General features: G+C 43.6%; 1 protein-coding gene and 1 long non-coding RNA gene across 3 annotated transcripts in view; one reads left to right on the plus strand and one right to left on the minus strand.

Moving 5' to 3' along the window:
* Positions 1 to 26,778, minus strand: part of LOC309553501 — a 1,012,307-nt gene that overhangs the window by 885,277 nt on the left and 100,252 nt on the right. The window lies entirely within an intron of this gene.
* DYM (dymeclin) overlaps positions 1 to 26,778 on the plus strand; it is a 678,939-nt gene that overhangs the window by 31,621 nt on the left and 620,540 nt on the right. For both annotated transcript variants that reach the window (XM_082254562.1, XM_082254563.1), the window contains exon 2: positions 3,273 to 3,442. In XM_082254562.1, the coding sequence (XP_082110688.1) occupies positions 3,303 to 3,442 (140 nt within the window). In that variant the 5' untranslated portion in view covers positions 3,273 to 3,302. The remainder of the gene's footprint in view (positions 1 to 3,272; positions 3,443 to 26,778) is intronic.

Here is a 26,778-nt window from a genome sequence, read left to right on the forward strand (position 1 = left end):
GCGTTCCTTTTTTTTTGCCCGATCAGGTCCTTTTTTTTCTTTTTTTGTAACGGACACGGATGACACTTGTGTCATCCGGTCCTTATGTCCGTTTTTCATCCCATCCGTTTGCGGATGAAAAACTGACATAATGCATGTCTATGTAAATGCGGATGTCTGCGGATGACACCACTGACATCCGTTTTTGCTTCCGTTCCGTTTTTTGAAAGGAAGAAAAAATAGGGTTCTCCTCCGTTCAAAAAAACTGAACTGAACTGACAAAAAACGGATGTCAGAGGATGATCATCCGATGACATCTGTATTTACATAGAGATACATTATGTCCGTTTTTCATCCGCAAACGGATGGGATGAAAAACGGACATACGGAACGCCCGTGTGAAAGAGCCCTAAGGCTCCGATCACACCTGAGCGTGTTGTTTTCATGCATTTTTTTGGTTGTTTTTTCAGGTGTTTTTTTGCAGGTGTTTGGAGGCAGGCATTGAAATCTAACAAAAACACTTATAATCTGCCAAAAAAGAAGCTCATGTACTTTTATGAGCTTCAGGCGACAAAACGCTCATATGTGAACAGGGGCCATTGAAATAAATAGGATTTTGCTTGTTGGGCGTTTTTGAGACTTTAGAGATGAGTATTTTACGAACTGAAAAACTTCCAGGTGTGAACAGGGCCAAAAGCCCCGTACACACTATCAGATTATAGAACGATCTGTCGTTTTTTGTGGCATGCTAGTCTGATATGGAAAGTGAAGAGGGTATTTTCATACGAATTTTCCCATACGACAGAATTCAACTTCAGAAGTGATGTCATGTGTTGGATTGCTTTCTATGTGTTCTTTCGTCTGTGAGCATGCCCAGTCTTGCCCTTATGATTTTTTTTTCAAACGAAAACTGCACGAATTAAACGAAAATCAGACGTTGTGTTGACGTAAGATAAAAATTTTATAGCCTGCACATCCAGTTTTTGTCTTACGAAAATTAATAATCGGCTGTCGAAAGCACCATACCAACAATCCGAAAATTGGCAGATCGCTCGTCGGACGAAATTTTACTTCCGCATTTAGTTTTGTGTGTTAAGACTAAAGGCCCGTACACACGTACCGATTGCCGGCCGTAAATATTCGGCCAACGTCCGATCGGCCGATTGTTGGCTTGTTAGTATGATGCTTCCGACAACCGACTGTGACCTTCCGGCTGAACAAAATCTGGTGTGCATGCTTTAAAATTTTTGTTGGCCAACAAAGAACGGCCGATTGTTCGTCAGTCAGGACAGATTTTGGCCGACAAAAGCCAGATGAGCAAGACTGGGCATGCTCAGAGAAGAAAAAACACACGGAAAGTAAACCATCACATGACATCACTTCTGAAGTTGGTTTTTGTTGGCCGAAAAAATTCGTGTGCAGTCTAGAGCGCATTTCAACCAACACAACAGCACTGGACAAAAGACGGCCGATCGGTCGGCCAACAATCGGTACATGTGTACGGGGCTTTAGAGTTGGGAGTTGTTTTTAAGCTTTTTAAATTATGAATGAAACATTCCATCAGTAATGATTGGTAGCCAAAGACCTCAGCAGTTGTGTGATTAATCTTTTTATTGTTTTATAAAAAAAAAAAAAAGACTTTGCTGACATTGCCATTCATGAGAAGTGCAAACAACAATGATAAATCCAGGGTAATACATTTGGGTATTTATCCAAAATCATGAAAACTTTTTCTAATCACTTTATTACCGCCCGCCGCAGTTATACTGCAGCAGGTAGCTGCTCCTGCGCAAACCGCCATAGGTATACTAGGGGGCAGCTAGAGGGCGAGCGCACGCCGGCGCGCACCCGCCCCCGCTCGTCAGCAGGGAAGCTGATGCACGGGGCAGGCAGCTCCGATTGCCGCCTGACACCCGCGATTGTTCCCCACTGAGAGAGCAGGATGGGCAGTTGTTGTAAACACAGCTGACCGTTCTTCTCCCTGGAATGATCAGAGCACCTGTGATCCTTCTATATAGGATCACATGTCTCTGTGATCATTTTACAAGCCACGCCCCCCCCCCCCCCCCCACAGTTAGAAACACTCCTCTAGGTACTTATTTAACCCCTTGATCACCCACTGTTAACCCCTTCCCTGCCAGTGTCATTATTACAGTAACAGTGCATATTTTTAGCACTGATTACTGTAGTATTAACACTGGTCCCCCCAAAAGTGTCAAAAATGTCAATCAGGGGTCCGATTTGTCTGGCGCAATGTCGCAGTCCCGCAAAAAAATGCAGATCGCCGCCATTACTAGTAAAAAAAACAATAAAAATTACATAACTCTTTCCTGTAGTTTGTAGACGCGATTAACGTTTGTGCAAACCAATCAAAATACGCTTATTGCGATTTTTTTTTTTTTTTTTTTTTTTTTTTTTTTTTTTTTTTTTTTTTAGCAGAAAACAAATTGGCCTAAAATGGTAAAAATTTTGATTTTCAATTTTTTTTTTTTTTTTTTTTGGGGAATGTTATATAGCAGAATGTGAAAAATATTATATATATTTTGTTTATAGCGCAAAAAATAAAAATCACACAGGTGATCAAATACCACAAAAAGAAAGCTCTATTTGTGGGGAAAAAAGGACATCAATTTTATTTGGGTACAGCGTTGCACAACCGCGCCATTCTCCGTTAAAGTAACGCAGCCCCGAATCGCAAAATATTGCCTGGTCATTAAGGGGGCAAATCTTTCCGGTCCAGAAGTGGTTAATGCAGGTGCTGTCTGTTTCAATCATTCTTGATTTCAAACTGCTGTAATCCTGCTTCCAAAGAGTCCCGCATTCTGCAGGACCGTGTCGGATTTTTACAGAATTCCTGCAGTCCCGTGGAAGCCATACTTTATCCTGCAACGCTCCACTACCGGGTGTGACTTTTCTGCACAGCTTGTACAGGGCAGAAGAAATAATTGCTGAAACAAATTAAACTGCAGCTTGTCCACAGCTTTTAGTAAACGTATATGCCTGTCCATGGAATATGTAACTAATTTGATGCCCTGGAATTGTCTCCAATCTGGACGTTTTTGACAATTATCATCTGGCAATGCCAGACCTTTCCTAACTGGAATGCAGTGATTGAATGTCGGTTTCTCTGCAATGCGGCAGGCATTGGTGGTGACGATAGTGAGAGAAACCGTTTTGATTTTAGCGCCAGTCACTTTTAGGGTGGGTTCGTCATGTTGTTTGGATGACAATACACCGTGCATTCTTCTTTAAATCCATGATGTGTGATGTTCCTTTGTGTGTTTGCTCTTTAGGAATGATCAGACTACCGATCCTCTAGCATCATGGGTGCCAACAGCAGCACGATTAGTGAACTCTCTGAGAACGACTATTTGAAGAAACTATCCGGAACAGAGACCATTTCTGAGAATGAGCCCTTCTGGAACCAGCTCCTGTCCTTCACCTTCAGCACACCAACAAACAGGTGAGCACAAGACAATTAAAATGTATTTAAACCCAAGAACGTACAGTGAGTGCATCCAGGAAAGTATTCACAGCACTTCACTTTTTCCACATTTTATGTTAGGGCTCTTTCACACGGGCGATCCGATGAGATCCGCCTGTCAGTTTTTTAGGAGGATCTGATCGGATCCTCCATGCAGCTTTATGGGGCAGCGGATGTCAGCGGAGACACGTCCGCTGACACCCGCTGCCATCCGTATCCGATCCTGTCCGTGAAATTCAGACGGATGGAAACCCTATTTTTCCATCTGTTCAGGGATCGGATCGGATGAGAGCGGACAGGTGGTCCGCTCTCATCCGATCCCCCATAGAGAGCAGCGGGGGTCTGACACCTCCCTCTCCGCACTGCAAGCGGAGACGGGGCTGTCATCCGCCGGCTCAGCGGGGATCGGCGGATCGATCCCTGCTGAGCAGCACGGATCCGCGTGAAAGAGCCCTTAGTCTTATTTCCAAAATTGAATAAATTCTTTATTTTCCTCAAAATTCTACAAGCAATACCCCATAATGACAATGTGAAAGAAGTTGCAAATTTATTAAAAAATAGAAAAATCCCATGTACATAAGTATTCACAGCCTTTGCCATGATGCTCAAAACTAAGCTCAGATGCATCCTGTTTTCCCTGATTATCCTTGAGATGTTTCTACAACTTGATTGGAGTCCACCTGTGGTAAATTCAGTTGATTGGACATGATTTGGAAAGACACACACCTGTCTATATAAGGCCCCACAGTTAAAAGTGCATTCAGAGCGCAAACCAAGCCATGAAGTCCAAGGAAATGTCTGTAGACCTCCGAGACAGGATTGTATGGAGGCACAGATCTGGGGAAGGGTACAGAGAAATTTCTGCAACATTGAAGGTCCCAATGAGCTGAGTGGCCTCCAATATCCATAAATGGAAGATGTTTGGAACCACCAGGACACTTCTTAGAGCGGGCCACCCGGCCAAATTGAGCGATTAGGGGAGAAGGGTCTTAGAGAGGTGACCAAGAACCCGATGGTCACTCTGACAGAGCTCCAATGTTTCTCTATAGAGAGAGGAGAACCTTTGAGAAGAACAACCATCTTTGCAGCACTCCACCAATTAGACCTGTATGGTTAAGTGGCCACAGATGGAAGCCACTCCTTCGTAAAAGGCACATGACAGCCTGCCTGGAGTCTGCTAAAAGGCACCTAAAGAACTCTGACCATGAGAGAGAGTAAAAATTCTTTGGTCTGATGAAACAAAGATTGAACTCTTTGGCCTGAATGGCGGGCGTCGTGTCTGGAGGAAACCAGGCACTGATCATCACCCGGCCAATGCCATCCCTACAATGAAGCATGGTGGTGGCAGCATCATGCTGTGGGGACGTTTTTCAGTGGCAGGAACTGGAAGACTAGTCAGGATCGAGGGAAAGATGAATGCAGCAATGTACAGAGAGATACTTGATGAAAACCTACTCCACAGCGCTCTGGACCTCTGACTGGGGTGAAGGTTCAATTTCCAACAGGACAGTGACCCTAAGCATGCAGCCAAGATAACAAATGGTGGCTTTGAGACAACTCTGTGAATGTCCTTGAGTGGCCCAGACATGAACCCGATTGATCATCTATGGAGAGATCTGAAACTAATGGAGCTTGAGAGGTCCTGCAAAGAAGAATGGGAGAAACTGCCCAAAAATAGGTGTGCCAAGCTTGTAGCATCATACTCAAAAAGACTTGGGTCTGTGATTGGAGCCAAAGGTGCTTCACCAAAGTATTGAGCAAAGGCTTCGAATACTTATTTACATGAGATTATTTTTTTTGCATTTTTATTTTTATTTTTTATTCTTAATAAATTTGCGAAGATTTCAAACAAACCTCTTTCACGTTATTATGGGGTATTGTTTGTAGAATTTTGGGGAAAATAATGAATTTAATCCATTTTGGAATAAGGCTGTTACATAAAAAAAATTTGGAAAAAGTGAAGTGCTATGAATTTTTTTGGGATGCACTGTACATGTAAGATGCTGCAGCTTACCAGTCTGTAGATGTGGCGACTGCTTCTGTTTACTTTTTTCAGACCTTTTTCCTTTATGTTGACAGTAACACACTTGCTGCCCTAGGACAGGACAAGAATAGCGATGAGCTTGCTTTTGTTTGGAACGAGGTTTATGTCCATCCTGGAAGTTGCCTATCATTTCTGGTCTGTGGGCCAGGGATTTCCCACACTGCAGCTGATCTATACACACAGGTGGAGATGCTTGTGACATCTTTGACCTCATTTAGCCACATTCACTCAATTTCATTGGACCAGTATTGACAGTTGGACTTCCGGGCTTGGACCTGAACTCTGTTCTGAACAAACATAGGCTCGTCCATAGACATAGACGCAGCGCATCCCTGAATCCCTGCCCTCTGTACGCAGCGCATCCCTGAATCCCTGCCCTCTGTACTCAGCGCATCCCTGAATCCCTGCCCTCTGTACGCAGCGCATCCCTGAATCCCTGCCCTCTGTACGCAGCGCATCCCTGAATCCCTGCCCTCTGTACGCAGCGCATCCCTGAATCCCTGCCCTCTGTACGCAGCGCATCCCTGAATCCCTGCCCTCTGTACGCAGCGCATCCCTGAATCCCTGCCCTCTGTACGCAGCGCATCCCTGAATCCCTGCCCTCTGTACGCAGCGCATCCCTGAATCCCTGCCCTCTGTACGCAGCGCATCCCTGAATCCCTGCCCTCTGTACGCAGCGCATCCCTGAATCCCTGCCCTCTGTACGCAGCGCATCCCTGAATCCCTGCCCTCTGTACGCAGCGCATCCCTGAATCCCTGCCCTCTGTACGCAGCGCATCCCTGAATCCCTGCCCTCTGTACGTAGCGCACCCCTGTCCTGTGTACGTAGCGCACCCCTGAATCCCTGCCCTGTGTATGTAGCGCACCATCTACCCTGTGTACGTGGTTGCACAGGCAGTCAAATTCCTCCAGGATGCCACATCAATACATGTCATTGCCAGAAGATTTGCTGTGTCTTCCAATGCAGTTTCGAAAGCATGGAGGAGAATCCAGGAGACAGGCAGTTACTCTAGGAGAGCTGGACAGGGCCGTAGAAGGTCCTTAACTCATCAGCAGGACCAGTATCTGCTCCTTTGTGCAAGGAGGAGCAGGATAAGAACTTCCAGAGCCCTGCAAAATTACCTCCAGCAGGCCACTGGTGTGAATGTCTGTCCAAACAATCAGAAAAAGACTTAATGAGGGTGATCTGAGGGCTCAACGTCCTCTAGTGGCCCCTGTGCTCACTGCCAGGCTCTGTGGAGCTCGATTGGCATTTGCCGTTTAACACCAGAATTGGCAGGTCCGCCACTGGCGCCCTGTGCCTTTCACAGATGAGAGCAGGTTCACCCTGAGCACATGTGACAGATGTGAAAGGGTCCTGAGAAGCCGTGGAGAACATTATGCTGCCTATAACCTCATTCAGCATGACCAGTTTGTTGGTGGGTCTGTGATGGTTTGGGAAGGCATATCCATGGAGGGAAGCACAGACCTCTGCAGGGTAGACCATGGCACCCTGAGCGCCATTTGGGATGAAATCATTGGACCCATTGTCAGACCCTACGCTGATGCAGTGGGTGCTGAGTTTCTCCTGGTGCACGACAATGCCCGTCCTCATGTGGCGAGAGTATACAGCCAGTTCCTGGAGGATGAAGGAATGGATACCATTGAATGGCCCCCACGCTCACCTGACCTAAATCCAATAGAACACCTCTGGGACATTATGTTTCAGTCCATCCGACAGCCTCAGGTTGCGCCTCAGTCTGTTCAGGAGCTCAGTGATGCCCTGATCTAGATCTGGGAGGAAATACCCCCAGGACATCATCCGTTGTCTTATTAGGAGCATGCCTCAATGTTGTCGGGTGCCATTGTCTAGCATGTAGAGGTCTGTGTATCCCTCCATGGATATGCCTCCCCAGACCATCACAGACCCACCACCAAAACCGGTCATACCGAACGATGTTACAGGCAGCATAACAATCTTCACGCCTTCTCCATACCCTTTCACATCTGTCACATGTGCTCAGGGTGGACTTGCTCTCAGCTGTGAAAAGCATAGGGCGCCAGTGGCTGACCTGCCAATTCTGGTGTTCAATGGCAAATGCCACTCAAGCTTCATGGTGCCAGGCAGTGAGCATAGGGCCCACTAATGGATGTTGGGCCCTCGGGCCACCCTCGTGAAGTCTGTTTCTGATTGTTTGGAGACATTCACATCAGTTGCCTGCTGAAGGTCATTTTATAGGGCTCAGGCAGCGCTCATCCTGTTCCTCCTTCCACAAAGGAGCAGATACCAGTCCTGCTGATGGATTAAGGACCTTCTACGGCCCTGTCCAGTTCTCCTAGAGTAACTGCCTATTTACTGTGTCTCCATGCTCTTGAGACTGTGCTGGGAGACACAGCAAACCTGGCAATGGCATGTATTGATGTGCTATCCTGGAGGAGTTGGACTGCCTGTGCAATCTCTATAGGGTCCAGGTATCACCTCATGCTACCAGTAGTGACACTGACCCTAGCCAAATGGAAAACTAGTGAAAACCAGTCAGAAAAGATGAGTAGGGAAAGAAATGTAATTGACCTCCACCTGTAAAATCATTCTTGTTTTGGAGGCTCTCATTGTTGCCCATATAGTGCACCTGTTGATTTCATTAACACCAAAGCAGCTGAAACTTAACAACCCCCTCTGCTACTTAACTGACTAGATCAATATCCCAGGAGTTTTATTGAATTGATGCTATACTCTAATTAAAAAGTTACTTTAATTTTTTGAGGTGTGTATGTATGTGTGTGTGTGTGTGTGTGTGTGTGTGTGTGTGTGTGTATATATATATATATATATATATATATATATATATATATATATATATATATATATATATATATATATATATATATATTATATACATAGTATCTCACAGAAGTGAGTACACCTCTCACATTTTTTTAAATATAATAAAATATCTTTTCATGTGACAACACTGGAGAAATGACACTTTGCAGCAATGTAAAGTAGTGAGTGTACAGCTTGTATAACAGTGTAAATTTGCTGTCCCCTCAAAATAACTCAACACACAGCCATTAATATCTAAACCGCTGGCAACAAAAATGAGTACACCCCTAAGTGAAAATGTCCAAATTGGGCCCAATTAGCCATTTTCCCTCCCTGATGTCATGTGACTCGTTAGTGTTACTAGGTCTCAGGTGTGGTTAATTGGTGTTATCGCTCTCACTCTCTCATACTGGTCACTGGAAGTTGAACATGGCACCTCATGGCAAAGAACTCTCTGAGGATCTGAAAAAAAAGGTTGTTCTACATAAAGATGGCCTAGGCTATAAGAAGATTGCGAAGACCCTGAAACTGAGTTGCAGCACGGTGGCCAAGACCATACAGCGGTTTAACAGGACAGGTTCCACTTGGAACAGGCCTCGCCATGGTCGACCAAAGAAGTGAGTGCACGTGCTCAGAGTCATATCCCTAGGTTGCCTTTGGAAAAATAGACGTATGAGTGCTGCCAGCATTGCTGCAGAGGTTGAAGGGGTGGGGGGGTCAGCCTGTCATTGCTCAGACCATACGCCACACACTGCATCAAATTGGTCTGCATGGCTGTCGTCCCAGGAGGAAGCCTCTTCTAAAGATGTGGCACAAGAAAACCCACAAACGGTTTGCTGAAGACAAGCAGACTAAGGACAAGGATTACTGGAACCGTGTCCTGTAGTCTGATGAGACCAAGATAAACTTTTTTGGTTCAGATGGTGTCAAGCATGTGTGGTGGCAACCAGGTGACGAGTACAAAGACAAGTTTGTCTAGCCTACAGTCAAGCAAGGTGACTGTAGCATAGTGATGGTAGCATGGTGACTCAAGCAGTTCTGTCAGCATGCAGCTGACAGAGCTGTCAGCCACATGCTGACAGGCTGAGCCAGCTGCTGCTCAGTCATCTGGGCAGATTCCCATATAAGCCCGCTGTTTGTTTAATTTGCGACACAGGAGTGCAGAACGAAGTGCATGCATTTCTGTCATCCCCAGGAGGAGTATGGCCAAAATGCTTTGGCCATACCTCTGCTTTAACAAGGGCTGTTTATTTTTTACATATTATTTTATAAGTGGCTTTGGGTTTACTGTGAATGCAGCAGCAGTGAAAGTCTGTGATAGTAAAGCCTCGTACACACTTGTGATCGACCGATATCGTTTTTTTGTTGCCGATACCGATATTTTGCCAATCGCATATCGGTATTGGCCGATTTTTTTCACACATGTAAAAATTACCCAAAAAAACACAAAATTCGATACAAATCTCTTAATAAACGTGTTAATCTTTATTTATTAACATTTTTAACATTAAGTGCTCGTTCTTCACACCTTAACTGCATAAAAACTGATATGAAAACTTCATTTGCAGGGGCATTTGCTTTGCATTTCACATCATCGGATTGTGCATTAATGCATAATAAAGTGCTGCAGTAGTGGACTCGCACACTGCAATATGTTACTGCAGTGCAGTCAGTGCAAAACAGCTAGAAAAAAAGCTAGGCAACAGCTACACAATACACCACATACACAGTGGATTGGACTGGACTGGAGTCAGTGGAGGACTACCTCTGCAGTAAGGCACTGACTGCAACTAATGCAGTGCAGTCAATGAAAAACTGCTAGAAAAAGAGCAAGGCAACAGCTACACATGTCACAGTGGATTGGACTGGAGTCAGTGGAGGACTACCTCTGTATGCAGTCAGTTCAATACTGCTAGAAAAAAAATCAAGCCAACAGCTAGACAGACTGAATTGGATTGGAGTCAGTGGACTACCTCTGCAGTAGGGCACTCACTGCAACTACAGCAGTCAGTGCAAAACTGCTAGAAAAAAGCTAGGAAACAGCTAGACAGTGGATTGGAGTCAGTGGAACACCTCTGCAGTAGGGCACTCACTGCAACTACAGCAGTCAGTGCAAAACTGCTTGAAAAAAAGCTAGGCAACAGCTAGACAGTGGATTGGAGTCACTCAGCGGACTACCTCTGCAGTAGGGCACTCACTGCAACTACAGCAGTCAGTGCAAAACTGCTAGAAAAAGGTAGGCAACAGCGAGACAGTGGATTGGAGTCTTTTCAATACTCCCAGACAGTTAAAGCGGAGTTCCACCCAAAAGTGGAACTTCCGCTTTAGGGAGTCCTGACCCCCCGACATGCCACATTTGGCATGTCATTTTTTGGGGGGGGGGAGCGGGTACCTAGTTTTGACAGGTACCTGCTCCCACTTCCGCTCGGAGCGCCGCGGCGCCCTGAGCGGAAGTTCTCCTCTCCCCCTCCCTCCCTGCAATCTTCTGGGACACGTCAGAGGTCCCAGAAGATTGCCGGCCAATTAGGGCGCGCAGCGCGACTCGCGCATGCGCAGTGGGTACCCGGCTGTGAAGCCGCAAACTGTAACAGCCGGGTGCCCACAGCAGTGATGCCGGCGCCGAGGGAGAGGATCGAGGCTTCCGGCGGCCGCATCGCTGGACCGTTGGACAGGTGAGTAAATGGCTGGAACTCCGCTTTAAGTAGAACTATATTATAATGCAGAAAGCAGAACATTTCAGCATGTCCATGGTCACCTGTGAAAGGTCTTCTGTTTTGTTCAAACAATGCTGCAACTTCGTAAACATGAAAAAAATGATAAGGTGATGAACCCAAAACCTGCGCAAGTGAATAAAATAAAGGAACAAATATGTGTAAAAAGTGTCAAATTGGCAAATAGATTAAATTAAATCATCAATTTGACGACGATGAAGCAGATTCTCTTCTGTTCGTTGACGTATTTTTGGACATTTTTTTTCCCAGCATGCTGCTCTTCATAAAAGTAGTGTTCTGGACTTGTCTTTTTGGCAGGAACCTCCTGCTCCTCCATATCTTCTGTCAGCCATTGTTTCGCCTTAGCCAATACATCAGCAGAAAAGCATGGTTCTTGTATCGAGGATTCAAAAGACTTGCAAGCACAACATTTTTAATCTCTTCATGCTTCTCAAAACCTATATGAATCAAAGCTCTTTGACTTGACAGACCATCATTTAAAAGTTGGAGGGTGTTGTGTGCCATGATGGCACAGAGGTCTGACGTATCAGCAAGCCTCATTCCTTTAGGCATGTTTGCTCCATGGTCTCGAAGTTGCGCAAGCATCACTCGGTTTTTGTTGATTCCCCATTCTTAAAAAGCATGCCTAGAAACCTTTCTCTACTGTACTCAGCTGTGGGGCATCTTTGCATTACTTTTTGTATTAAAACACCAATTGCCTTTTTTCCATCCGCTGTTAATGAAGTGGCATGTAAGAATGAGTAGTGACTCGGACTCTGTTTGTGACCAGCCGTTCCGTTGTGAATGAGAGTGAGTTGCCAGCATTCTCTGGTTGCCGCATAGCCTTTACTTTGTCAACTACCTTTTGGTGTAGCTTTGCCAGCATTTCGGTTCGATAATACTTCTCACTCTTCAGTGTGTAGCTTGGCTCAAGCATGGACATCAACCGCATAAATCCTGAGTCAGACACCATTGTAAATGGCTGGTTATCAGTGACAATCATCTCTGTGATTACTCTGTCCAGCAGTTGGGCTCTTCACTCTGAATCTAGACAGTGACATCTGTTTTCTTCACAAACATATCTGTTATTGTTGCCTGGGATAGTGGAGGAGGTATTGAATCAAAATCACATTGATATTTATTTTGTTTTTTCTGTGTTGCATGATACAATTCAATATGATGAACTCTTAGATGGGCCCAAAGATTTGACGGATTTTTGTTTTTTTGCAGTTACTGATCCCATGCTTATGTTGTTTGTACATGTGTTGCACACTGCTGCTTTTCCTGGAGATGGTTGAGACGAGAAATAGTCCAAAATCCACACTTTTACTCTCTCTCCTCATCCATCTCCATTTCAACTTGAAAGACACAAAAAAGATTAAAGAAATGGCTTGCTGAAGTTGCTGCTGATGCTGGCACTGGCACCCTATTGCGGGTTGGTGGATGATGCCTGGCAGTGTAGCTGGCTTAGTTTCACCCTGTTGTGGGTGGCTTGCTTGCCGGAACACTGTGGTGACTGGCTGGCGTCACCCTGTTCTGGATGGCTGGCTTGCAGGAACACTGTGGTGGCACTGACTGGTGGGCTTGGTGTCACCCTGTTATTGGTGGCTGGCTTGCAGGAACACTGGTGGGTGGCTGGCTTGGTGTCACCCTGTTATGGGTGGCTGGCTTGCAGGAACAGTGTGGTGGGTGGCTGGCTTGCAGGAACAGTGTGGTGGGTGGCTGGCTTGCAGGAACACTGTGGTTGGTGGGTGGCTGGCTTGCAGGAACACTGTGGTTGGTGGGTGGTTGGCTTGCAGGAACACTGTGGTTGGTGGGTGGCTGGCTTGCAGGAACACTGTGGTTGGTGGGTGGCTGGCTTGCATGAACACTGTGGTTGGCTTGCAGGAACACTGTGGTTGTTGGGTGGCTGGCTTGCAGGAACACTGTGGTTGATGGGTGGCTGGCTTGCAGGAACACTGTGGTTGTTGGGTGGCTGGCTTTCAGGAACACTGTGGTGGGGGGGCTGGCTTGGGGTCATCCTGTTGTGTGGGTGGGTGGCTTGGTGTCACTCACTCTGGCCTGTTGTGGCGGGTAGCTGGCTTGCTGGAACACTGGTCACGTTGGCGGGTGGCTGGCTTGGTATCATCTGGGTGGCTGGTTACTTGCTCGCTGGGTTGGCACTCTGTTGTGGTGGGTGGCTGAGGCCAGGGCCTGTGGGTGGATGGATGGCTGGCAGCGTGACCAGACCGGACTGCAGCTGGCTGTAACACGAGGCTGTGTGAGGCGTGGGAGGCGGTCTTGAGCGCAGCGCGGTGAAATTGCATCCCGTACGGGCCACGCAGGCGTGGGAGGCGGTGTTAGAAGGCATAACGTGTGCGCAACATACGGAATGACGTCACGAAAATATCGGCAAATCAAAAGGCTGATTCTGATATATTGGGCAAAGTGCATATCGGCCCCCGATATATCGGTGTTGCGGATAATCAGTCGATCTCTAGTACACACCACTAGTTTTTTTGTTGAACGGAAAAATCGAAGGCGCTGTACTAACAATCCAATGTTAGTACAATGATCTCTTGTGCTGTGCTATGTTATTCTGAATGGAATGGCCGAGAGCGCTGATTTGGAACCGTTCGGCAGACCTTTTCTGGTCATGAGCCTTTGACAGAAGCCGGCCGAACCAGCTGCCATACACACTGGTCGAAAGTTTCTATTGTAGTGGCTGACATTCGGCCTGTGTGTGCTAGGCTTAAGGGTCAAGGCCATGGTATCGGTGCTAGATCCTTCTTTATTTCACCTTTGCCATTTATGAAAAGATCTCTTTTGGGTGGATTTGCCTTTTGTATGACGTTAGGGAGAGTAGGAAGGAATCTGTGATTACAGCTGCAGTTTATAATACTGTCTATCTGGAACTGCGGTGTTTTCTGTTTTATTCACGTTCATTACTTGTCTTATCTCTATAGCTCATATCTATAAAATGCTGGCACTGCTGTACTTTTATAACTGTTATTTGATGTCAATGCCAGGACAAGAGACAGCAGCAGCAGGAAACCTAAAAGTATATATCTGGGCGCAAAAACTAATAAAAAAAAATCCTTCAGCGCCTAATTAAAATAACTGAAATACATACATACTTCATAATGTTTTATCCCTGTAAAAATGCTGCCACTACAGAAAAATATCAGATGAGCTGCCAAAAATCCAGAGAGTTTCCTAAGGTGAGCTGACCTCATAACGACTGACTCTGCTGCACTTAAATCCTGAGCAGTGTTGTCAACTCTGCAAGAGATCCACTTCTGGACCACAGGACACCTACCCTTATTTTATAGTTGGAAAGTCTAACAGTGGAGAACCGTGCAGGGCCAATAATACCATCTGGGATTTCAGGTCAGCAGAGGCAAATGGACATGTATTTCTGTACTTTTAAGGCTAAGTTCATCTTTAAAAATATAATAAATGCACATATTTTGCTGGTAAAAAAAAAAAAAAAAAATGTACATTTATAATTGTTTCTGGAGCCTGCAGAGTATTGCACCTGTGATCAGCAAATCGAGGGTGCAATGTCAGGCTTCTGCAGAATTTCCGTATAGCTGTCTGCCCATACCTCCCGTACGGACAGACAGTTACTGGAGTGCAGGAAGATTGAACTATGAGGACGATCACCAGCGCCCTCACAGTTCATTGAGCATTACAAGCTGTCTGCCACAATGGAAGATGGTAGTTGTAGTTCATTCATTCGCAGAACTCTGTGACTAAATGATGCAGCTGTGTGGGCAGAGCCCCACAAGGACACGCTCTTTTCAGATTGTGACAGTGGGTGCAGGAGAAGATCCTCCACCCGCTGTCACAGCAGTGGATCAGAGATGCCCAGACGGGTGCTCTTTGGAAACCTTTAACATGTTACCAGTGGTGAACCTATCCTTTCAGCGAGTTAAAAATGTGTAAATAAATATAAAATTTTGTAGTCATTGCTACATTTGGCTATATTGCACTGGTTTCATTCCAAACCAGATAGACTCAAATTATGGTTGTGTCAAGTACGCTGATTTAACAACCAACCTTAATCATTGTGTATAGCTTGTTCATGTTACAGCTAAGTCTCTGCAGGATCGGGCTGCTGTTTCACACCTAGGCCACATATCTGAGTTCTGTTAATCTGGGTATAGAATGTGTGTTTAGATGTTCTTGCGCTTCCCCCTGCTGTTTCCTAGAGAGAAGTGCTGCTGGACACTTCCTCTAAGGTCCGGTTCAGGAAAACTGTTTAAACCTGCTCATAGTGCTTGAGAGTTTTCTGAGAAACGATGTGTTCTCTCACTCCTGTATCCAAGATATATTTAATAGTTCCTATATGATATTTGTCTTTTTCTTGAGGATCCCCTTTATCCACCTGTCCTGACATTTCTTCTATGTCACCATGACCCTGCCTGACAACTTTGTACCATATTTAATTTCTGCCTGCTCTCAGCTGATACCACTTTGTGTGTAACCGTGTGCAATTGTGTGCTGCAACCTGGAAATGGTTTTCAGCAAAGCCCATCCATCATCCCTTGTGGGGTGATGTGTAATCACTGGACGGATCCTTTGATCCTGAGCCTCAGCCCTCTTCAGTGCCTACATTGGCCTGGCGATACAACTACTACTGGAACAACTTTAAAGCGGAGTTCCGGGCTCAAAAACAACTTTGGCCATTCCCATCCGCTTGCTGTAAATGCCCTGAAAAACAAATGGATACTCCCGAATTTTTTTTTTTTCCTTACTTACTTACCTTGTTTTTTAAGAAAGTATACTTACTTCCTCCCTCTTCGGCCACGGCCTGCGCCATCTCTTCCTGTTTGCGATCACTCCTGGGAGCTGAACGTCAATGAGCCTGCATTGGCCCCGCTCGTCACTTATGGTGCAGGCGCGTCATTCCCTGCTAAACAGCTTCTTGGCATGCCCAGAAGCTGTGCAGGGATGACGCACCTGCCCCGTAAATGACGAGCAGGGCCGGTGCCGGGCATTCTGGGACAAAGAGGACACAGAAGAGGACACGCTGGCTTCAGCTGCCCACATCCGAGATGGCAGTGCTAGAGAAGAAATTTTTAAGGTAAGTATTTCTTCTAAAAGGTAAGTGCGACCCGGGACAGTTCAGAGGCTATCCATGTGGAACGTACTAGCCCTGACTGTCCCAGGGGTATTTTTATCTAAATTTCACCCCCGAGGCCAGAACTCCGCTTTAATAATAAAAATGGTTTAACTGGAAGCAACAAGCATGTCCGATTGGTGTTTTGTGGGCTGCATGGAAGATGCCTAAGGCCTCTTTCACATGGGCCGGATCCGGCTTTGCTCAGCAGGAGATCTATCTGCTGATCCCCCTGCTGAGCTGAGCGGAGCGGAACGGCCGAATGTGACAGGTCTGTGTCCACTCCTTATACAGAGCAGATACAGCCCCCCTCTCTACTCTATGGGCAACCGGATGTAAATTGATCGGCTGTCTGTTTACAACCAACTACCCTCTCATTCGATCCCGACAGACAGTTGAACGGACCCCTTTGTGCTTTTTTTCCTTCTGGATCGTATTTTGCCCGGAGTGATCTGGTTGTAAACACACAAGTCAGTTTATGTCCGACTGCCCTTAGAGGGGAATTGAAGGTCCAGTCGGAAAAACGTCTAAAAAACGGACAGCCGGACCCGATCAGACTTTTCCTGTGAAAGTGGCCTTACACCCCATACACATGGGCCGAAAAACAAAAAAAATGGCCGCCATTCAGCCTGTGTGTAAGCCTGCTGGCTTCTGTTGGACGTGCATGCTGGAAAACCAGCAGCCAACTGGCTCCCAATCAGCACACTCAGCCATTGGCGGAGAGCACTGATCAGAGTGTTCTAGTGGGGGCCGTCCCCTTGGCAGTACACAGCTCAGCTGGGGAGATCGCTGGACTAACTTTGGATCCAATCGTTTATTTCCGTTGACCAGAAGGAAATGAATAGTGTGTACCCTGCTTAAATTACCCATACATGACTGAGATTTCCCCACCTGATCAGTTTTTGATTTTTCCCAGTCCCTTCTGTTCCCTCCCCAAAAGCTGGTTTCAGCCTTTGGCTCCCTTATCCTTTTCTCTTACTATACATAAACTTGTTGAATATATGGTGAATTTAACAGATAGCTTGTCCTTGTCTGGGCTGGATTATGCAGATCCTGATCTCTTGTTTCACTCCTAATCTAGTACAATTATTTAAAGTTTAATCTGCTAATACTTTGCTTTTCCTGATTCCTTCTTCCATGCTTGTCAACATGCTAATAATTTTCATTCTCTAGAAATAAGAGATAGCTCGGGCTCTGCACATCTCTGAGGTTTTCGGCGGCCGTGCAATCCCTTCCTATTTCTACAGCGTGCTTTGGGTCTGGAGAACCTTTCCTCAGCCTACATCCTCACTAGTCGGCGGCATCCAACTCATTGGACATTGTCAGCCTGAGCAGGGGCCCCTAAGCACTTTTCATTGTCATTACATGATCTAAAAGAAAAAGAAAATGTGATTCATCAGACTGGCCACCTTCTTCTATTGCTCCGTGGTCCAGTTCTTTTGCTCTTGTGGCCATTGTAGGTACTTTTAGCTGTGGACACGGGTCAGCATGAGCACCTTGACCAGTCTGCAGCTACACAGCGCCGGTAAACAACAAACTGCGATGCTCTGTGTGTTCAGACACCTTTATATCAGAACCAACTATAATATTTTTCAGTAATTTGAGGCTACAGTAGCTCTTCTATTGGATCGGACTACGCGGGCCAGCCTTCACCACTCCCCTTGTCCATCAATAGCGAGCCTTGGCCACCCATGACCGTGTCGCCGGTTTGGTGGTTTTCCTTCCTTGGACCAACACTTGATCGGTCCTGAGATTTGCAGACACCGAACATCCCACAAGAGCTGCAGTTTCGGTGTTGCTCTGAGTCTGACCCAGTCGTCTAGCCATTACAATTTGGCCCTTGTCAAAAGTTGCTCAAATCCTTACGCTTGCCTATTTTTTTTTTTTCAAAATACTAACTTCATGGAAAACATGTTTACTTGTTGTCTAGTATATCCCACCCACTTTCAGATGCCATTGTAACAAAATAATAATTATTATTATTCACTTTCCCTCTCAGTGGTCATAATGTTGTGGCTGATTGGTGTATAGTTCTTTCACAAATGGTGTACTTTGTGGATGTAAAAGTGTATGTTACACTATTTTTTTTGTTGGTCTCCGAGTAGAGGTGCACAGAATGGAAATGTTGGTACTGAAACTGAAAATTTGGGATGCATTTGGCCGCAACTGAAAATTGCAGTTTAAAATAAAGTTGTGTGTGTGTGTGTATATGTATATGTATGTGTGTGTATGTATATATGTGTATATGTGTGTATATATATATATATATATATATATATATATAAATATATATATTTTTAAAGTGTTACTAAACCCAGGAGCCTGCATTTACTAGTTCTGGTCTCCCACAGTACATGGAAATGCAATTATTTTAGTAAATCTAAACTACTAAATGCCTTTTCTCGTCAGCAGTTAGAGCAGTCTTATGATTTCTATCAGTGTCCAGCCAAGCACTGGTTAAAGCTTGTAGGAGGGGTTTTCTGACTGTCCTATGAGGCTGCAGGACCCCTGACCCTCTGTCTGGACAGTGCTGATTGGTTCTGTGCTGATCACATGCATCCTCAAGGAAAAGAAAAACCTTTCTGGCAATACACACCAAACTGAGCATGTGCAGCCTGACTCCATAGACTCTTGTGTTATCAGGAAATTATTAGGGGACAGCAGAAGAAGGGGAGGATCAGAGAAGATAGGACTAAACAGCCTTTTTACACAAGGGGGATTATCCCCTTAGGTTCCACAGTAAGTATAACAAGCATTCTTTACTGCCTATATACACTGTTTTTACTGTTGTGGGTTAAGTAACACCTTCTTGACCGGGCCTTTTTCTGACACTTGTTGTTTACAAGTTAAAATTAATTTTTTTTTTTGCTAGAAAATTACTTGGAACCCCCAAACATTTATATATTTTTTATAGCAGAGACCGTAGAGAATAAAATGGCGATCGTTGGAATATTTTTCATCACACTGCATTTGCGCAGCGGTCTTATAAAAGCATTTTTTTTTTTTTTTGCAAAAGATACACTTTTTTACTTTTTTATATTAAAAAATAAGAAAACAGTAATAAGTTAGCCCAATTATTTTCTATAATGTGAAAGATGTTACACTGAGTAAATAGATACCTAACATGTCATGCTTAAATTGCGCACGCTTGTGGAATGGCGACAAACCTTGGTACTTAAAAATCCCCATAGGCGACATATTAAATATGTCTACAAGGTGCCAGTTTAAAGTTACAGAGGAGGTCTAGGGCTCAATATATTGTTATCGCTCTAATGATCGCAGTGATACCTCACATGTGTAGTTTGAACACTGTTTACATATGTGGGCACAACTTGCGTATGCATTCGCTTTTGCGTGCAAGCTAACAGGGACAGGGCGCTTTTACATTTTTTTTTCCTATTTTATCTTTTATTTTTTATTTCTACACTTTTTTTTTTTTTTTTTTCACTTTTATTCCTATTACAAGGAATGTAAACATCCTTTGTAATAGAAATAAGCAGGACAGGGCTTCTTTAATGTGAGATCTGGGGTCAAAAAGACGTCCGATCTCACATCTACACTAAAGAATTAAAAAAATAAAAAGTTCATGATGAAAAAAAAATGGGCTCTTTAAATCCGATGTATGACATCACTTCGGTCTTCCAAGGCCATAGAGTGAAGTGGGGTCCAGCTTGCCCTCACTCGATTTTCCTGCCTGAGAGGAGAGAGGACCGGATCGTTTTCCCTGCTACCGACTGGTCCGGTAAGCTGGAAAAATGACCGGGAAGCGGTGGTAGGGGGTCACCTCTCCCGCCGCCCATAAGGATGATCCCGCTGCTGGGACCACCCTTATGTTAAAGCGGACCATCCACCGCGTAAAAAAAAAAATACCGGGGTTATGGCAGCAATTCATCATGACTGCCCACCAGTGCACAAAGCAAGGTCCATAAAGACATGGATGAGCGAGTTTTGGGGTGCAGGAACTTGACTGGCCTGCACAGAGTCCTGACCTCAACCCGAGAGAACACCTTTGGGATGAATTAGAGTGCAGACTGTGAGCCAGGCCTTTTCATCCAACATCAGTGCCTGACCTCACAAATGCTCTTCTGGAAGAATGGTCAAACATTCCCATGGAAACACTCCTAAACCTTCCTCCCAGAGGAGTTGAAGATGTTATAGCTGCAAAGGGTGGGCCAACTCAATATTAAACCCTCCGGACTAAGACTGGGATGCCATTAAAGTTCATGTGTGTGTAAAGTCAGGTGTCCCAATACTTTTGACAGTATATTGTATATATGAAAGTAAGAGGGCTACCCCAAATAGTAAATGCTGATATGAGATGTTAAAATATATGTAAAGCCAAACTCTTTTTCTGTGGTTTTGGATGAAGATGGTTATGGTTAAAGATGGGACGTGAAAAAGAAATCTTTTCAAAGTGAGGGAAATCCCCACTTAGAGAGTAGACACCTGAACAAGTGTCCCCATTGGAAGATTTCCCGTCATTCCTGTTCTGGTGGCAACTCCGTTTTTGGATTTCCTTCACTTTTTCTGTTTTGGTGTTGGAGATCACCGGGAGAAATAGAGGGTGAATCTCTCTAGCAAGGACACGGATATGAGACCCTCACTTCTGTATCCACAACTAAAACAAGAGATTGGACATTTTATATACTTCGAAAAAATATTTACTATAAAGGCTGTGAAGAAAGGTGACGGTGTCCTCCTAAAAGTCTACTGTATGATTTATCTAAGGCTCTGGGCTGTATGTCAATGACCATTCACAACTGGCTGTGCGCTCGAAGAATTAAAGTAGAACTAAAGTCAACTTTTTATTCTCTTTTTGGTTAGGGTTGAGAGGGCTTAGAACTCCTGTCAGTTTTTATTGCTGTCTGTGCCCCCGTTTAGGGAGATTCGTCCTCTCTATTTGTCCTGTTTTACCATTATCAATGAAAGGGAAAGGAGAGAAAAAAAAACCCCCAAACTTTGGGTTGTCCTCAGAAAAGTAATAGAGGATCTTCCAATGGGGACACTAGTTCTGGTGATAACCAGGGAGTCCCTTACATTGGAGGGATTTCCCCTCACTTCCTGTTTGTGTTTGGGACAGGAAGTGAAGGGAAATCTCCGCAAATATCTGACGGGTTACAACCCTCCCTTGCTCCATCCAAAATTAGAAAAAAAAAATGCCTATAGTTCTTACATGTGTGCTTATCTGACATATAATTGTGCAGTTATAAATTGTACCACAAGATGGCAATCTTGCCAATAATATTAGTCTTTTTTTTTTTTGGTCGCATATAGAAAGTGCAGAAGGCTGCATTGCCTCTTTTTAATGATAAAGTAGAATTTGCATACTGTAAAGTGTTTATAATTATAACTTTTTTTTTTTTTTTTTAAATGCTGCTAAAACTGACCATGAATTATTTTTTTTAATAAAATAAACTTTTTCCACAAAACAGCAAAATTATAGGACTGTAAAATATGCAGGATGACCTTTATAGCTCCCAATTGTAACTCATTCGGAATCAAATTCCCTCTTTTCTCATCAGTTGTTCCTATTTTGAAAAATGTGTTCCTTAATCCTTACACGACTAGAGATCATTGATGCCTAGATGCCCAAGCCAATTGTTACAGCATCAGTGAATACATTTCCTATATATTTTTAATGCTCATTTACATGGGCACTGAGGCCTGCAGTGTGCTGTGGAGCATGGCATAGAGGCAGCTTGTATTCGAGAATAGAGATGCAGCGGCTAGTAGTTCACTTATCATGCTGCTTACTAGTGAAAGCACTATGGTTTCCAGTATCCTCATTCTGTGAGTGGATTTCAGTCTTACCCAAATAAAGTGCAGGTCTGTATATTGGCTGGACAATCTGGGCATATTTTAGATCTCCAAGGGAGTATCAAATGGCAAGAGGCTGCAGACTTAGGTAGAGGTACTTTTCAAAGTGCTCTATACCTGATTGCAGTAGATACAGTTTAAGTTGAGTTTCTGACTTCATTTCAGTTTCAGATTTCGTTAAGCATTTGCATATTGATTGTAATTGTTTCTTAGTGAGCTGCTCTTTTATAGTAAACCTGTCAGCTATAATATCTTTTATTTTGGCTTGACTCTAGGCCATTAAATACCTTGGATTGTAAGCTCCTTGAGGGCGGGGACTGATGTGAATTTTATATATTTAAATATATATATATATATATATATATATATATATAATTTTATTTAATTTTTTTATAATATTTTAGATTCTTTTACAGCGCCATCACTTTACACAGCATATATATATATATATATATATATATATATATATATATATATACTGTGTAAAGTGATGGCGCTGTAAAAGTATCTAAAATAATATAAAAAAATGAAATAAAATTATATATTAACGGTGCTGTGTAAGTACCTGTGAAATAAAAAAAAATAAAGAAGTACAGCCAAAGCTCGTTGACAGATATTTACCAGCTCACTGTTAAGGAAGCTGTGAGAACTCTGTTCCCCCTCAAAGTTGACGGGGGACAGATGCAGCATTAGACCAAGGCTACATCCACCCAGGTGAGTATGGATTTTTTTTTTACAGGAAATGTGTTTGCGCTGCTCTGTGCGTATTACTATCGTGTTAGAACCGACCAATTGTGATAAAGCCAATCATTCATACGACCTCAAAATATCAAAAAAATAGCAAAATATATATAGTGCCGATAAAAACACAATGTGTCAAAATTCATATACCGTATCTCATAATGACCGAATAGTGCAAAGAATAATGTATTAAAAGTGCTAGTGCCAAGTGTGGAATATCAAACCTATTCCACCTAAAACATCAATCCAATATAACAAAATATGTATAAAATAACAAGGCAAAGCATGATCCAATTTGCTACAGCAGGGGAACAGATTCCTTCCTGATCCCCCGAGAGGCAATCGGATATTCCCTGGATCAACTTTACCTATAAATATTAGTACCCATTTATATTATGTACACCTAGGAAAGAATCCAGGCCTTTTTTTTAAAGCAATCTACTGAGCTAGCCAGAACCACCTCTGGAGGGAGTCTATTCCACATTTTCACAGCTCTTACGATTAAGAAACCTTTCCGTGTTTGGAGACGAAATCGGTTTTCCTCTAGATGTAAAGAGTGCCCCCTTGTCCTCTGTGTTGATCTTAAAGTGAACAACTCAACACCAAGTTCACTGTATGGACCCCTTATGTATTTATACATGGTGATCATATCCCCCCTTAATCTTCCTCTAATCTTTCCTTATAGTTTAGCTCCTCCATGGCTCTTATCAGTTTGGTGGCCTTTCTCTGCACCTTCAGTTCCCCAATATCCTTTTTGAGAACTGGTGCCTAAAATTGAACTGCATATTCCGGATGAGGTCTTACTAATGATCTGTACAGGGGCAAAATTATATCTCTCTTTCTGGAGTCCATACCTCTCCTAATAAAAGAAAGGACTTTGCTTGCTTTGGAAACCACAGCTTGGCATTGCATGCTATTATTAAGTTTATGATCTACCAGAACACCCAGATCCTTCTCCGCTATGGATTCCCCCAGTTCTTCTTCCCCTAGTATGTATGATGCATGCATATGCTTAGCCCAAAGTTCATAACTTTAATATATATTTCAGAAGGATAAATCCATAATTTCCATTTTTAAACGAGATATAGAATACATGAGGTTTATTGTGGTAACGTACTAACCCTGGCAATTTATATCTCATTTGATAATGGAAATTATGGATTTATCCTTCTGAAATATTACACAATGGATTCCATCTAGAATAGCTATGTGGTCCCTCATTACGTAAATGGGCCAGCTATGTGAGAAAGGGTGGTTACACTGTGGCAATACACTTCCTGTATGTCTACCTTGTACTATTATATAAAGTGAGGCCGCAGACTTGAGATGTGTCATCCAGGTTGCTAAGACACCTGCATATACACCTCCCGGTTTATGAATTAGACATTCAAAATGGACATGGTTCACGTCCCTTGGGTTGCTCGGATACCATATTTAATATAAGCCGGAGAGTGGAGCAAGATAGCGCAGCTTCCGATGACATCAGTGTGACGAAACACGTAAGGCGGAGCCACAGCGTCATTGCATCACGTCCAGTTATTGCGTCCATCGAGCGCATTGCGCCCCGGACTTCCTGTTTTGTTTCATGCTGAATGACTTTTAAAGTGCAATATTGTTTCTTTTAATAAATTTATCTCTACGGTATTACACTATGGAGTTTGTTTCTACCACTTACATGCATGATTGAGATTGCTGGGGATTGGAATTACCATTAAGGAGAAAACACCCTAGAGTTGGTCCTGGATATCCATATACAGCCAGGTGGATTATTGTTTACTATGTATAGACTTTCCATCTAGAGCACTGATCACTTTATATCAGCCCTTGTTATTTTATATATTTTTTTAAAATTGATTGATGTTTTAAGTTGAATAGGTTTGATATTCCACACTGGGCACGTTCATTTGGCAGTAGCACTTTTAATACATTATTATTTGCACTATTTGGTCATTATGAGTTATGGTATATAAATTTTGACACACTGTGTTTTTATCTGCACTATATATATTTTTTGATATTTTTGAGGTCCTGTGAAGGATTGGCTTTATCGCAATTGGTCGGTTCTAACACTATTGTATTACGCACAGAGCACCGCCAAACCCATTTCCTGTTAAAAAAAAAAAAAAAAAAAAAAAAAAATTCCACACCAGACACTACCCCCCCCCCCCACTGTGCTCCCTCCCCTCTCCTGTCGGCTGCTGCAGGGGATGTGTCACAATAGAGAACCAGGAAGAGGGGTCGGTAAATATGTAATTTACCAGCTCCTTCTTTTTCTTAATGGACAGAGTCATAGTCAGTAACATTTGTAACAAAATAAAATGATTAAAAATAATACAAATAAAATACCAAAAAATAAAAACTATTGACACCAGTGGGTGAACATTCAGGATTGCAAAAGTCACACTTGTGACCTGGCCCTGGTTTTCCACCACCGTGGGGAGGCCCCAAGATGGCAGGAAGGGGGCCCACTGCAGATCTTGTGAAAAGGTCCCGCTGCAGGACTGTAATAAAGGGCCCCACAACTAGAGTAAACGGCCCCAGGATCAGTAGGACGAGCCCCAGGCTTGAATGGAAGGGCCCCGGCCAGGGGTCCGGGGGGCCCTTCATGGTTTCTTGCACTGGGGCCCTGAAGGTTCTAGTTACGCCTCTGGCCTTCGAGAAGGGGTAAAAGTATATTCTGAGCAGTTAATGAACTTGAAAATAGACCCCTGTAGCTGCCAGGCAGGGTACTGTAGAGTAATTTACCCTCAAATGTAAGGCAGTCTATGAAGTCAGGTTGCAGTCCTTTGCACAGCTTAAGCCCCCATTCACACTGCTGTAGCTCTACATCAGGCATCGTGCATATGCATGTTTTTGTGTGTAGCGCTTCATACATTGGTTGGCCCATTAATTTCATTGGGCCCACATGTGACACATGCAGTAAAGAAGCTCCTGCATCTTTTTGAACTTTGAGCATCATATTTCTTACCTGCACATTTTTTCCACAATTGTAGTGCATTCTAGCACACAAAATAAGCACCCCTCCTGCTTGGCAAGTTTAGGATGCCATTAATGGCATCGCAAGCGCTGCATGTGTTTTTTTTCTTGCACATTCTTGAAAAACTGTGCAATTTTGTATGCATTCAAGCTGTACACTAGTGTGAATGTGGTCTAAGGCCCTGTTCACACCTGATCGTTTTTCAGCTCTTAAAACGCTGATCTCCGAAGTCTCAAAACGTCCAACAAGCAAAATTCAATTCATTTCAATGGCCCCTGTTCACATTTGAGCGTTTTGTCACCTGAGGCAAAATGCTTGAAACTCAAAAAAGTACATGAGCTTCTTTTTTGGCAGATAACAAGCGTTTTTGTTAGATGTCAATGTCTGCCTCCAAACACCTGCAAAAAACGGTTGAATAACGCCTGAAAAAAGCACAAACAAACGCCCGAAAATGATAAGCTCAGGTGTGAATGGAGCCTAAAGCGCCCACTGTTTGTTTATGTTGGAAGGTTAGCATCCTGCTATTGGGAACATGGGGGGACGGGGGGGGGGTGTACTGCCATTTTTTAGCTTCTTTGATGATGTTTGAGGATACATTTCTCCCCGTGGCTGCAGCTAGAGAGGTCAGTGAGGGTTTTTTTAAAAGCTCTTTTACTGCTTGTTATGAATATGTAAGTTTATTTATTTTGATTGTCCAGAATTGACACAGGTTCACTTTAATTTACAGTGTGATCTGCAGGACTTGATTGTGCTGTTTGGCAAGGATGCTTGCATCAGAAGATTGCCTACACAAACAGATCCCTGTTTTTAAATTTCTGTTTTCCGTGAAGCTGTTTACTAAACATGTATACATGTATCTATGTCATTATGGCATGTATTCAAATGCCTTTTTATCTTTTTATGATATTTTCTTTGCTCAACCAATAAATGTTCTTTCTTTTTTTTTTTTTTCTTATTTTTTTTTTTTTACTTTCAATGATTTTTATTGAAATTTTCAAGTAACAAAACAAGAAAAAAGAAATAGAATACATAATACTTTGTGTACACAATATGTAACGTCAGAACAGCATGTATACATAACAGCAGTATCTTGTCATAAATATGTTCTTTTAATTAAA

Source organism: Pelophylax lessonae (assembly GCF_965119305.1).
Source record: "Pelophylax lessonae genome assembly, chromosome: 1".
Lineage (NCBI taxonomy): Eukaryota > Metazoa > Chordata > Amphibia > Anura > Ranidae > Pelophylax > Pelophylax lessonae.